Raw genomic sequence first — 13,310 nt, forward strand, 5'->3', positions numbered from 1 at the left:
GATCAGTTTTATAGTTTGCAGTAAGGCTCTACCACTTCCACTATTATTATTATTTTGGGGGTGGGGGTGGGGGTGATGTAGGAAGGAAGGGATACTGAGCATTCATTATAAACGGGTGAAGACCTGAGAAGCAACCTCCTGCCAAGTGTCAGGAGACCTCCTCCTCCCTCTCCCTGGCAGTGGAGGCTGAAGGTCAAGGTGGGTGTAGGTGGAGCGCGGTGGCCTCGGTGAGCCCCAGCACCTGGGCTCCGGCCAGGCCAGGTGGAGGCCTTCCAGCCAGCCGATGGCCGGGGGGTCCAGCCGCCCGGGGGCCACGGAGTGAACGGCTGGGGCTCCAGCCGCGGGCAGCCCGGGACCCCCGTTCCCGCCGCACGGAGACCCCGGCGGGACAGGCCCCGCGAGCGCAGGCCGTGCCCCCGGCCGCGGGCCCTCGCCCACCGCCGGGGGTGGGGCGGCCGCGCGGCGGGCCGTGCTCGGCGCCCTCGGTCGGCCGCCAGAGGCTCCCTCTCGCTCCCTCTCCTGGGATTTGGCTGCCGGGCTCCCTCTCTCTGCGGCCCTAGAGTTAATCCCAGCGGCGGAGGTGAGGCACCTGTTACCCCAGGTCTCCCTCACCCCCGCGGCCTCCGCCCCGTGACCCCCCGACTCCCCCGCGGCCAAACGGCCGGCGCGGGGACGGCACGTGGGCGCAGCCCCCTCCCGGGCGGGCCGTCCGGGCCCGGGGGTGCGAGCGCGTCGGGGCGGCCCCGCCATGGCGTTGGGCAGCGCCGCGCGCCTCCTGGGGTCGCCCGCCGCGGGCAGGGCGCGCGTGGGGGCCGCGGCGCGAGGGGAAGCGGCCGCCTCCGCCGCCCCCCGCGCGGCGCCGTGAGGAGCGGGTGGAGGGCACGGAGCGGGCGGCGCGGAGCCGAGCGGCGGCCACCGGGGGGCGGGGGCGCCGGGGAGGAGGGGGGGGGAGCGCGGCCGCCCGACCCTCCCCGCCGGCGGCGGCTCCGGCTCGGGTAAGGGGGAGGCTGCTCGCGGGGCGAGGAGTTGGGGCGGGCGGAGAGGGCGAGGGACAGATCGGGGCGCACAAAGGCTGAGTTGCAGGCGGGGGGTGGGGGTGGGCTGTGGCTGGGAGCGGTAGGTGGAGGAGCGGAGGCATGATCAGTGGGATCTATTGTTTCCTGGCACGTTGGGCGGAAAAACAAAGGGATTTGTGATCCTTACCCTGTCATTTCATTTTTTATTTTTTTTTGGTCCTTTTCCTTTTTCAATGTGGCTGGGGAGCCCGGCTGTCCCCGGGCCACGCCGGGAGCCGCCTGGCAGCCGCCGGGAGCCGCAGCCAGTGTGCTAGGACTCCAGGTGCTGCTTGGCACCGAGCGAGACTGCGACCTCCTCCCGTCGCGCTCGGCGTCACCTGCTCTCCCGGCCCGGCCCCGGGGCCGCGGGACGGCGTCCCGAACCTGGCAGGGGAATCGGCCGCCTCTCAAGTTGGTGTTATTTATGTTTGTCTTTGGTGAGGGCAGGTTTTGAATCCCCCGGCTGCCCCAGCTCCCCCGCCCCCGCCCCCTCGGGCAGGAGTAGGCGGGGGAGGGAGTGGGGGGGGGGGAGCGGGGGAGGGGAGGGTGTGTGAGGCTGAAGCCGAGGTCCGGGTGGAAGGAGATGATGATCCGATGCCTTACCCCAAACCAGGCTCCACACTCCAGAGCCTTTCTTGTTTGTCTGCATGGGCCATGCATGCGTGCTGGGCCAGGAGCCGAGTTTGGCGACGATTTAAGTGAAAGTGTGTGTCTTCCTCAGCTGACGGTGCGTGGGGGCTGATGGAGCTCGGCCTAATATGAAAATCCCAAACCCAAACCAAATGAAAAAAAATCTTTAGAAGATCTTTGAAGTATTTATGGCTGCCCTTATGGGTATGAAATCCAGCTGTGGGCTCCAGGAGAGCAGCAAGCCTGCATTGCGTTGCATGTCGAGCTTGTAGTAAGTTAGAGGCAAAGCAGGAATAAACACATCAGGGCTGTTAAATAGAGGTTTCATGGTACATTTGCTTTCTGATCATCACATTCTCATGCTTTTATTCCCATGACATTCTACATCCCTTTCTGTAATTAATAATATCCACTCTGAGGAAACTTCCAAATATTTGCTGTAACTGGACTGAGAGGGAAACGTATTGCCATTTTAAGAACTTGGTTCTGCTTGTTTTGGTCTGATATTGCACTAGTGTTGCTCAGGGGATGCTGTCAATGAGAACCCTGGACCAGAAGGAGGGAAGGAAGCCTCCATAGGCATGTTTTGGAGTTTGTAAACATCGTTCCCAAACTTTTAATTGATTTAAACAGAAAGAATAACTTTTATCTGATGTGAAGAGTCCCAAATGAAATTCACGTTTCTGGGCAGTTTGATGATTTCTTAAGGATGTACAAACTGCTGATTTCTTTTAAGGTGATTCACAAAAGCAATCAAAACTTGGGCTAAAGTATTGCTTTCAAGTGTGCTTGTATAACTTGTATGTGTGCATGTGTGTGATTTTGGTAGAGATCTCCAAAATGTGTTTGAAACATTTTGTTACCAGAGACCAGAGTTATAACTTTTAAAGTCTTGGCTTTTAAATTCCAGCTCCTATAAGTAATTTCCTCTGTTTGAAGCCACTTTGAAAGGAAAAGTGTATGTTAGTTGAGTAAACATAAATTCAAATAAGTAAATGAATTCAGAAATTCATTCTTTTCTATTACAGATGAACCTCTAGTCTTGCTTTGAAAAAGCCATTTTGTGTAACTCTTGACTGAATAATTTCCTAATACACCTGTTGCGTGGATCACTGACACAGTATGCTATTTGAGAGGTACTTTTGCTTGATCAAATACTGGTGATTAGAGAAGAGAGGTATTTTATTTTTCCTGATCATTATGAACATTGGCTTTTCACCCTGAAATAAAAATGTTGAAAACCGAGTCTTCAGGCGAACGAACCACTCTCAGAAGTGCCTCTCCTCACAGGAATGCGTATAGAACTGAGTTCCAGGCACTGAAAAGTACCTTTGACAAACCCAAGTCAGATGGGGAACAAAAAACAAAAGAAGGTGAGGGCTCCCAGCAGAGCAGGGGGAGGAAATATGGCTCCAATGTCAACAGAATTAAAAACCTATTTATGCAGATGGGTATGGAACCCAATGAGAATGCTGCGGTCATTGCCAAAACAAGGGGGAAAGGTGGCCCGTCATCCCCTCAGAGAAGAATGAGGCCCAAAGAATTTCTGGAGAAAACAGATGGCTCAGTTGTTAAGTTGGAGTCCTCTGTTTCAGAGCGAATTAGTAGATTTGACACAATGCACGATGGCCCTTCCTATTCTAAGTTCACAGAAACTCGGAAGTTGTTTGAGAGAAGTGTGCATGAATCAGGGCAAAACAACCGTTATTCCCCAAAGAAAGAGAAAGCTGGAGGGAATGAACCTCAGGATGAATGGGGTGGTTCGAAGTCCAACAGAGGCAGCACTGACTCCTTGGACAGCCTTAGCCCACGGACAGAGGCTGTCTCCCCAACTGTGAGTCAACTGAGTGCAGTATTTGAGAACACCGATTCCCCCAATTCCATCATTTCTGAGAAGGCTGAAAATGAGTACTCAGTGACTGGACATTATCCCCTGAATTTACCAGCTGTGACTGTTACAAATCTTGACACCTTTAGTCGTCTTAAGGATTCTGATTCTTGCACTCCTCCAAGCAAACACGGTGATGATGCAGAGGATGCTCAGAAGAGCGACACATCCCCTGTACCAGAAGTGGCTTCGAAAAGTACCTCTCTCACTTTGATACCTAGTGAAGAGGCAGAGCTGAGCAAGGAAGCTGAGGACGCCACATCTAACCAAGAGACTCCTGACAGAGTTGACAAAGACGTTCCCGGAGAACCTTGTGCTGAGAACAAGGCAATGCCAGAGTCTGACATCCTCTCCCCCCAGAGTGAGCCTTTAGAAGATGCCAAAGCTAATTTGGTTGGGAATGAGGCAGCAATGCCACAGAAGAAAGAGCTTGCAGGTGGTGATTTTATCTCTGCTGATGCTTCTGGATCCAGCTGTGGGAAGGAAGTACCTGAAGATTCAAGTAATATTGAGAGTCCCCATGTTTACATGCACAGTGACTATAATGTATATAGGGTAAGATCCAGGTATAATTCCGACTGGCGAGAGACAGGCACTGAACAGGATGAGCAGGAGGATAGTGATGAAAACAATTACTATCAACCTGACATGGAATACTCGGAAATCGTTGGATTGCCAGAAGAAGAAGAAATCCCCACAAATAGGAAAATTAAGTTTAGTAGTGCTCCAATTAAGGTAAGTAGGTTTTCTCAGTTTGTTTTGCAAGTTTTTCCCCCCTAAGTTCTCTTAGTAGTATTTGGGCCTAACTGTATGCAGAACAGATTTTGACAACTAGAAGGAATTCAGGGTTGTTGATATACACATGTTGTTGGTGATTTTAAAAGCATGGGAGTTATCCATCATATTTCCTGATGTGCTTTAGAGTTGCATAAGCCAGTATTGAGTAATATTAAAGTTGGAGAAGTTTAGGGATTGTGAGATACTTTCCAATGGACCAGAGTGTGAATATAATATTATGAACACTGAAAACCAGGGGTGTTAGTCTGAAATAGAGTGACTTCTATAACTAATTTTACCTAAAGTTATCCATAAATAATAACATTTTCTGAATCTAAACACTAGGATATCAAGTATAACACACAAAAGGGAGTCTTATGGTAAGCTTGAAATAATACACTTTATTTCCTAGCTTCAAAAAATCTGAGTTATTCCTTCCTTAAGTGTAAGTGGATTGTGAGGAATGTTGGAATTTTTTTTTTTTTTTTTTTTTTTGGTACTGCTACTTGGTAGTGAAAGTTTGATTCATGGAAATATATTAGCGGACTTAAATACTTTAATTGGAAAGCTATTACTGCGTTCAGAATTTGATCTGTAGCTTTAAAGTGAAACTTTGTGAAAGGAAGTTAAGTTGATTTGCCACTCATGGATTTATTTTTACCTCTTGAAAACTGGATACATGCCAGCTGAATTCGGATGCTCTATTCGAACGACTTCACTTATTCCACATTTGGTAGAGGAATAGCACAGAGTACATCAGCAGCGGGTGGTGAAACATTATTAGCTGGTAATGGCAACAGGGTTAAGGAGTTGAGTGTCAGAATCTCCTGGAGTGCTGTTTCAGTGTCCTTGCCCCAGCCCCGTCCCAGAATCCTGGCATGCCCTCCTAGGGGAATCTGGAGGCAGCATGTGTAGTTTCAAACCACTTTCTAGGGGCTTCTATCTTACACACTGTATATATGATAGATTTGGAATTTGAGATGGTTTCTTATTAAATTTTCTCCTCAAAATCTCTAATCACTGTCTATTGTCATTTCCATCTTAGGAAACTCCGATATAAGGCTGTAAGATGTGTAGTTTACAAAGCAAAGAGAAATCTAACCTTGCTTTGATGATGCAATACTGTTTTGAAATAAAGTTATAACCTGTGAAGTTGTCTACAGGTGTTAGACGGGGAACTTTCATTTCACTAATGTAAGGCAGAAGTTCTGGATCAGACCGGGCCATGTCAAGGTCAACTGTGTGTAAACTAGAGATGTGAGTCTAGTTCCTGAGCAAGCTAAGTTTACTTGCAGTGTTTTGCCCCCTTCCTTTGTTATTCTCCCCGGTACCCCCCAAATCTAGGCACTCGCTTTAGTGAGCCTGTTCCGGCTTGTTCAATGAGCTCCTGAATTTGACAGTTCATGTCCCCTTTGCAAGTGCTCCCATTTGAACATCATTGTTCTGTCCCCTAGGAAGAAAGCAATAAGATTAAATTGTTTCACATTGAACAAAGCAAGAATAACTGAAATGAACTCTTCAAGGAGTTTGTTAAAACCAGTGACTGACTCCCTTTTGGGCGGGGGGCGGGGGGGGGGCGGGTGGGTCACAGCTTATGAAAGTTGATCAAGTAGAATGCTACCCATTCAGCCAAATGGGGCACCTGCTATGTATTTGGGTTCTGTGCTGCCCAAAATATAACTGCACAGTAATAGGTTTAATGAACTTTAGAGGAATTATCATTGAAATATGGCTGTTCATATATGATCAAACCAGTTTTGGGATATGATACTTTGAAATTCAAGTGATTTTTTTCCCTAGTATTGCTTATATCAGTAAGCACTTTGCCTTTTAATTTTTATACAATAAAGATACTGTATATTTCATATAACAAAGAATGAAATAGATTATATATATTTAAGTTTAGCACATTTCACCAAGAACATAGATCAAGCAAAAGATTTGTGAAGCAGAGAGATAAACGCCCTGTGTTTTATCGGGCAGTTAACAGTACTAGTTGGAGTGGATTAACTTTACAAACAGAAGATTCATTCTTTGCCCTTTGTAATGAAAAGACAATTACTCTTTCTTGTTGTTCCCATTGTTTAACATGTAAGTGTGGTTTCACTTGGAAATTTTGAGAGCTAGTTTTCTACTGGGTGATGTTCGTGATGGTAGTATTTAGATTAATTTGCAATTAAGACTTTGCCTTAGAGAGTAGTAATACTTAACTAAATTCAGTGTGTATTTATTGAAGGCTTGTGTGTGTATTCTGATGCTGTTTGCTGCAGGAGAACAAAAACTTATTGGATTATGTCTTTCCTCTGTGAGCTTGTAGAGTCAAGTCTTAAACACAAGGTATTTAAACCCAAGTAATAGTGTAAAAACTTGTGCCTAAGTGTCTAATGAGTACTTTAAATGTCCTTGGCTGTACGAGGTGCATGGAGTGATCAGGACCCGGTCAATCATTTGGAAGAGAATACACTCAGCTATTTCATATGTGTGTTTCTTTATTCTTTTTATAAAGCATTATTTATAGAATGAGAAGTTATGATTTCCAACTGAAATCTTTTCCTTTGAAATTTAAACACATACCTTCTTTCAGAAGCAATAGGAAGCATATTCCTTACAGAAATGATCTTTAGAACTTTTACATACTTTTTCTGATACTCTCATCTTATTCTTCACCAGGGTAAACATTCTCAACACCTTTAGCCTCTTGTTTTAGATCTTGTTTATGATCTCAGTGTATGTGATGTCCTCAGTTTCTATTTCAATTCTCCTATAGATATTTTAGATAGGTACTTCCCTCGATCATAAATCTAATTTTCAGTCTGGACTTAGAAAGTCATTTGAATCATACCTGATCTTTCCTGTGTAGCATATTCCTTATACATAGTTGCTGGTGACTTTTAGAAATGGTTGGATTGTTTCTTAATGGATAGGTTAATGTGTTTCATAGTGTCCTGGAAAACTATAATGAGATTAATAATAGAAAACATAAAATCCAACTTCGAGATATGTAGTGAAGGAGTGTTATGAACCATGCTAATTTGAGACATGGAATTATGCCTTCTCAGGAATTTCTTCAGAAATTCTCATGAATTTCTCAAAACCAATAGGTTGAATTAATTAAATTTGTCTTAGATACATCAAGATAGAAAGGGGGACACTTTTTCATTCTTTATGTTAATTCAGAACATTTACTGAGTCCTTACTATATGTTTAGGAACAATGCAAATGCGATAAATATATAAACTGATTGGAGCCGATCAAGTTAGAAACTGCTGGTCGGTGGGAAGTGTACAGCCCATTAGGGATGCTTCTAAGGCTATTCTCAATCCTCTGCTTGGATGAGGTTTCTAAGGCCACTGAAACTTTATTAAGGAAGTCATACCCCGTTCTCTGTTTCTGGTAGCCTTATGCCCTTCGGATCGGTGCTCTTGAAACATAGTGTATCTGAAAGGGATATTTTTCTAATTCTCAGCAAGAAGGAGATTGCAGGGTTAATGCTGAGGTGCAGTGCACTGTACTTTTCTGAGTGTTTCCTCAAACTGTATAGAGTTTTAAGGACCTGGGTTCAAAGGAGAATCACCCAGGGCAGCTGTGTTGCTCTAAACCAGTGATGGCGAACGTTTTGAGCTCGGCATGTCAGCATTTTGAAAAACCCTAACTTAACTCTGGTGCCGTGTCACATATAGAAATTTTTTGATATTTGCAACCATAGTAAAACAAAGACTTATATTTTTGATATTTATTTTATATATTTAAATGCCATTTAACCAAGAAAAATCAACCAAAAAAATGAGTTTGCGTGTCACCTCTGACACGGGTGTCATAGGTTCGCCATCACTGCTCTAAACCCTACATGCTAGTTGTTGAAAACGGTTTCATTAGTGTTTTCTTCCTCACTTGGGGCTCTGCCTTGTCAGGGGGTACACAAGGCTTTTTATTCAGGATAGTGCTCTGAGCATAGTTCTGAGATCCCAGTTTCTGTCTTTGTGGAGCTTTTTCTATCTAAAAGTCTCGCTCAGTGCTTCTTAAACTTAATATGCGTATGAATCAACTGGGGATCTTTTAAAATGTGGATTTGTGATTCAGTAGGTATTTTGTGGGCAGTTACCTTGATGCGATGGTTAGCCTCCAAGTATGCTACCAGCTATCAGAGGTTATGGCATACAGGCTCAGCAGCCAAATTAATATGCTGGAGTCACACGATTTATCAACTCAGTTTAAAACCCACAGCTGGAAGCAAGAGGAAAGCCATAGAATAAGTTCATATACCTACAGTGCTAACGAGTTTGGAAGGACCCACTGCCTGAGTCCTGGGTACGCAGTATTCATGTGTCCCATTCCTTTTTCACCTCAACCTTCCCCATTGATGGTGTGGTTATGAGGACTAAAGTTGATGTGTGAGCAAGGACTCCACCGACTAATGATGCAGACTTGCTCCAACACAGAGTGAGGACAGGTGCACTTAGATACAGCGGTAGCGTTGCCAGTTTGCCTGCTGATGAGCCATGGGTTTTATTTGCATTTCTTGGGTAGAGCACCCAGGATAGGACCATACTGAGTGTCCTCATGGGTGGCTGAAATGGAGAAGACATAGCTGTCAGTCCAGATATGGCATGATGATAATTTGATCTTTCCATCCCTTTCTATTTGCAAGTAGACCTCTGTTTTTTTCCATCATGTTTTCTATTTTAGCATGTCTTACAGGTTACTAACTTACTTATTTAACACATATTATGAATTGTGCTCTCTTCTTACAAGCTTTTTTTAAAAAAATATATTTTTATTGATTTCAGAGAGGAAGGGGGAGAGAGAGATAGAAACATCAGTGATGAGAAAGAATCACCTATCAGCTACCTCCTGCATGTCCCCCAATGGGGACTGAGCCCGCAACCCGGGCATATGCCCTTGACCGGAATCGAACCTGGGACCCTTCAGTCCCCAGGCCCATGCTCTATCCACTGAGTCAAACCAGCCAGGACTCCTCTTTTATCACCTATACTTAATCAAGCCTCTGAGTGTTGCCTCTTTCATAAGCTGCTAGCTTATGAAATAATCAAACATTATCACTTCTTATGAGTTTCTCTACCTTTATAACAGAATTTAATATTCTCAAGTAAATCAGAAAACTCGAGGTCTGGGATGAGATTTTGCATTTCTAACAAGTGCTCAAGTTAGTGCTGGGCTTCTTTCTGGTCAAGAGACTCCTCTTTGGGATCTGATTTTGAATTACAGTCTCCTGACTCCTGAAAGGGGCTAGTCCTAAAATACTGGGGAAGCTCATTTAACAAATCTGCTTTCCAGATGGGTCCGCTGTATGTAGCTGGTTGTGTGGAATAATATTCTTTGAAGATGAAACAGGTGTAAAGTTGTAAAGTGCATGAAGCACTCTGTCTCTGGATACCAAAGCAGATTATGACCCCTAAATTCATTAGGAGTTTGGATCATTAAAAATTCTGAACCCTTTGTGTGGTCGAAGTTTTTAAATCTAAAAAGACAGGAGGAGGAAGTTCCTGATAGATTCAGAAATTCCATTTCTTTCATTATTTTGGACTCTAAGTTAATATATTTCTAGAGAGAGTATAAGAATTGTCCTCTTAGTTAGTTTGCTCTTATTTGGATAACTTTGATGTCATGACATTTAAATTGGACATCCTTTTAAATTTTGATGTTTTGTAGCCTATAGTTCATAACCAGGTAAACGTCAAATATTTGAATATACTGTGTAAAGCCTAATACTGAATATTTATTGAATGAAACCCTTTTCTAATATTGAGTACATATACTAACACCTTCCTCCCCACCCCCACTGAACTTTGGTCATTTGACATGTAAAAAAGAATTATTCTATACAGCAAAATGTTACAGATATTTGCTGTCATTTATTTATAATACAAAGATTTAAAGTTTCTTGCTTTTTGTGTCATCCATATATTTTATCTTCCTCACAAAGGACACTAGGACTTTAAAGATAAGAGGCTGAATTTTGGGGAAAATAACTTTATTATATTATTCATCTTCTGTTTACTTTATTAACCCAGTTATATGCCCCTCAGCAGTAATTTGACTTAAATCTCGTCTGCATTAGCTTTTCTCTAACATCCTCTTCACCACTCAAAAAGAAAAAGATTTCAGAATTTTTGTAGAAATATACAGTTAGATATAGGATAACTTCTGTATAAACAAAACAAACATTGCTGTATTAAACTCTGAATATTATTTCTTGGGTGCTCGCTTTGGCAACAATATACTGAATATTATTTCTCAGTTTTTGTGTTGTTATCCAACTTATTTAATACTTTTTCATAATTTTCTGTGCTCGTTGTTTTTGGCTCTATTTCAATTCTGTTCTTTTGCCTCCTTATAGTCTACAGTTTCTCATTTTGAATAGGAAGACAACATTTCAAATGCTGCTTTATACTTTTATTCCTAGTCACTTAAAAAAATTTCCCCTTGTTCTAATCTCTTCATTTTGGTTTGTGACACAGCAACTTAAAGATGAAAAGTACTTAAGTGTAATCTAGTGTAATTTCCCACTCACTTTAGTTAGCCCTTCAAGTAGCATATTGTTGACAGATGATCCTTCAGCTTCTGCTTGAATAATTCCGCTATGGGGAGTTTATTATTTTGCAAGGTCAAAGGAAAGTTAGAAGAAGGGACATGCTGTGTGTGTGAGTGCACACGCGCATGCACATATATGTGCTTATTTTCATTTACTTTTAACTTGCAATTTTCTATTGAGATAAAATTCAAATAATACAAAATTCCTATTTTAAAGCATACAATTTAGCAGTTGGCCGTATATTTACAGTGTTGTGCAGCCGTCACTGTTTTCTCATTCTAGAAAATTTCCACCACCCTAGAAAGAACCCCTGTGCCTGTTAGCAGTCACTCCCAATTTTCCTTCTTCCCGCATCCTCTGGCAAACACTAATCTACTTTCTGTCTCTATGGATTTGCCTCTTCTGGACATTTCTTATAAATGGAATCAGGAGCAGGCTTTTAAAAGGAATACAGGAGACACAAAGAGTGTGACTTGGGATATGTTAAAAATTTAAGATTGCGTGAGGACATCAGACTACAGGAAAGTCAAAGAGCAAAGGCAAAATAATTTTCTAGACCAAAATAATAAAATAATTTTTTAGACCAAAATAATTTTCTGGTCTAAAGATTAAGTGGCAAGATGTGGGAGCAACAAATTCTGTCTGCACTTTTATGCAATGTCTTGGAGAGGAAGAAGACAAGAGACTGAGGAGACAGCAGGATACAGGAAGGGATGAGGGTACGTATTTGTCAACTGAGGAAGACTCGTGCATGCAGCAAAGAGGATGGCTGCAGTAGCTCCCTGGTTCGGGACACTGCACTTCTGTTCATGTGCTCTGAGACTGCTGTTGATGAAGCATAAGTCTCTGCTTCAGCAGAGCGTGTCTTTAAAGGCACAAATAGTGCGAGTGCCGATTTTCATCTTTCCACTGGCCTTTTCTAGCACGTCGGGACCCTTACCCTTTTCTAATGATCTGATGCTTATTTGCCTCCTACCGCTCTTATGTTGTTGCTTTCATGATTCTTTTATGTTGACTGGAATTGTTCATGGACAAACTTCACTGTTTATTTTAAAAATTTTTCTCATCTTTCATTATTTCAATATAGATTTCAAATGCCATACTTAATATTCTCTGTAATATAACCATCTGTGAGGTGAGTAATTGTGGGTGGGCGTTTATTTAGTTTATTGCACATTGTCTACTGAAGCGTCTTATATATATTACTATTAAGTATTATTAACTGGTAATGAAAGTAACCAAGAGTGACTTGATATTCTGTAAACTTGGGAAAATTTGCCTCTTAAGGTCTTCATTTTCTTATTTGTAATTGAGGCTATTTTACCTGTAATGTATCACTAAGACACCTTTATCAGCTTTAACATCTTGTGATTTTTCTGTAAAACATATTTGTACAATACCATTATTATATCTAGTAAATATCTGCGCTATCATTTCAAAGGGAAAATTTCGGACATCTTTTGTTGAAATGTCAAAATGAAGAATTTATAGACAAGCGCTCTTGCGAATGTTATTTATACTATACATTATAAGTAAACATTTTTAAGTGATTAAAATATTAAATCTAAGAGAGTGCATTTTTATAGAGTGTACATCTAGAGTACATCTTCAGAACGGCTCGATTATTGAAATTAGTGTTGAACTATATGTTAATACACCCTGCTGGGAACCTAAGAATAAAGAGAGAAATGCTTTGTAATACAGCTGCTGACATATTAATTGCTTCACTCACTTTTGTTCTGGAAATAGCTTCACCGCATAGTTCAGAATAATTGAGATACTGGTAATTTTTTGCACAGTTCCTAAATTTTCAGCCTAATTTGCTTCTCTTTTTCACGCACTCATCCTTACAAACAGGACAATGAAATAGGCAGAGTATAAAAATATCTGAAAATACAATATTTTAGGAGAAAAGTTTTCTTCTTTGCTCACCTAATCTATTTCAAGAGGGATTTTTGAAAAGCATTTGTAGAGTTAAATCTGTTCCTTATATATTTATGTGTGAGGAAAAGTGGTTTTATATGAGATGCTCATCTTGCAAATTATTTTCTACACACAGTGGGCTAGATTGGGACGCAGAGTGATTGGTGAGGGTCAAACGGATAAACAGAGTCCTGACCGTGGAGGCTTCTTTCCAGGAGTGACCAGTTGAGTCAGTATTTGGTGTTGTCCCCTTGATGCTTTTGGACCAGCGTGGCCTTGAGAAGCTGCGTGACTCTGCCCGAGTCTGTCACTCTGCAGTGAGGTGGACCTTTCTCTTTCATCCAGTTCAGATCTCTCCTTCAAAAATTACTTTTACTTTTCCTTTTCTTTCAAAAATTTGTCAGGACAGAGTTTCACGGAGAGTACGTTTATACTGGAAAATTTATCTAGAATACAGGGATTTTAGAGTCCTTAAGTCAGGAGT

At 42.4% G+C, this 13,310-nt stretch overlaps 1 protein-coding gene across 12 annotated transcripts in view; it reads left to right on the plus strand.

Annotated features, from left to right (window-relative positions):
• Window positions 1-495: 495 nt before the first annotated feature.
• Window positions 496-13,310, plus strand: part of PPP1R9A (protein phosphatase 1 regulatory subunit 9A) — a 295,498-nt gene continuing 282,683 nt past the window's right edge. For 10 of the 12 annotated variants that reach the window (XM_070424296.1, XM_070424287.1, XM_070424295.1 and 7 more), the window contains exons 1-2: window positions 913-995; window positions 2,714-4,308. In XM_070424296.1, coding sequence (XP_070280397.1) covers window positions 2,917-4,308 — 1,392 coding nt within the window. In that variant the 5' untranslated portion in view covers window positions 913-995; window positions 2,714-2,916. Of the gene's footprint in view, window positions 581-912; window positions 996-1,336; window positions 1,467-2,713; window positions 4,309-13,310 lie in introns of those variants that run through there. The other 2 variants (XM_070424288.1, XM_070424290.1) reach the window with 2 other exon arrangements.

Source organism: Myotis yumanensis, unplaced genomic scaffold, assembly GCF_028538775.1.
Source record: "Myotis yumanensis isolate MYYU_CA2020_CCGP unplaced genomic scaffold, mMyoYum1.0.hap1 SCAF_9, whole genome shotgun sequence".
NCBI lineage: Eukaryota > Metazoa > Chordata > Mammalia > Chiroptera > Vespertilionidae > Myotis > Myotis yumanensis.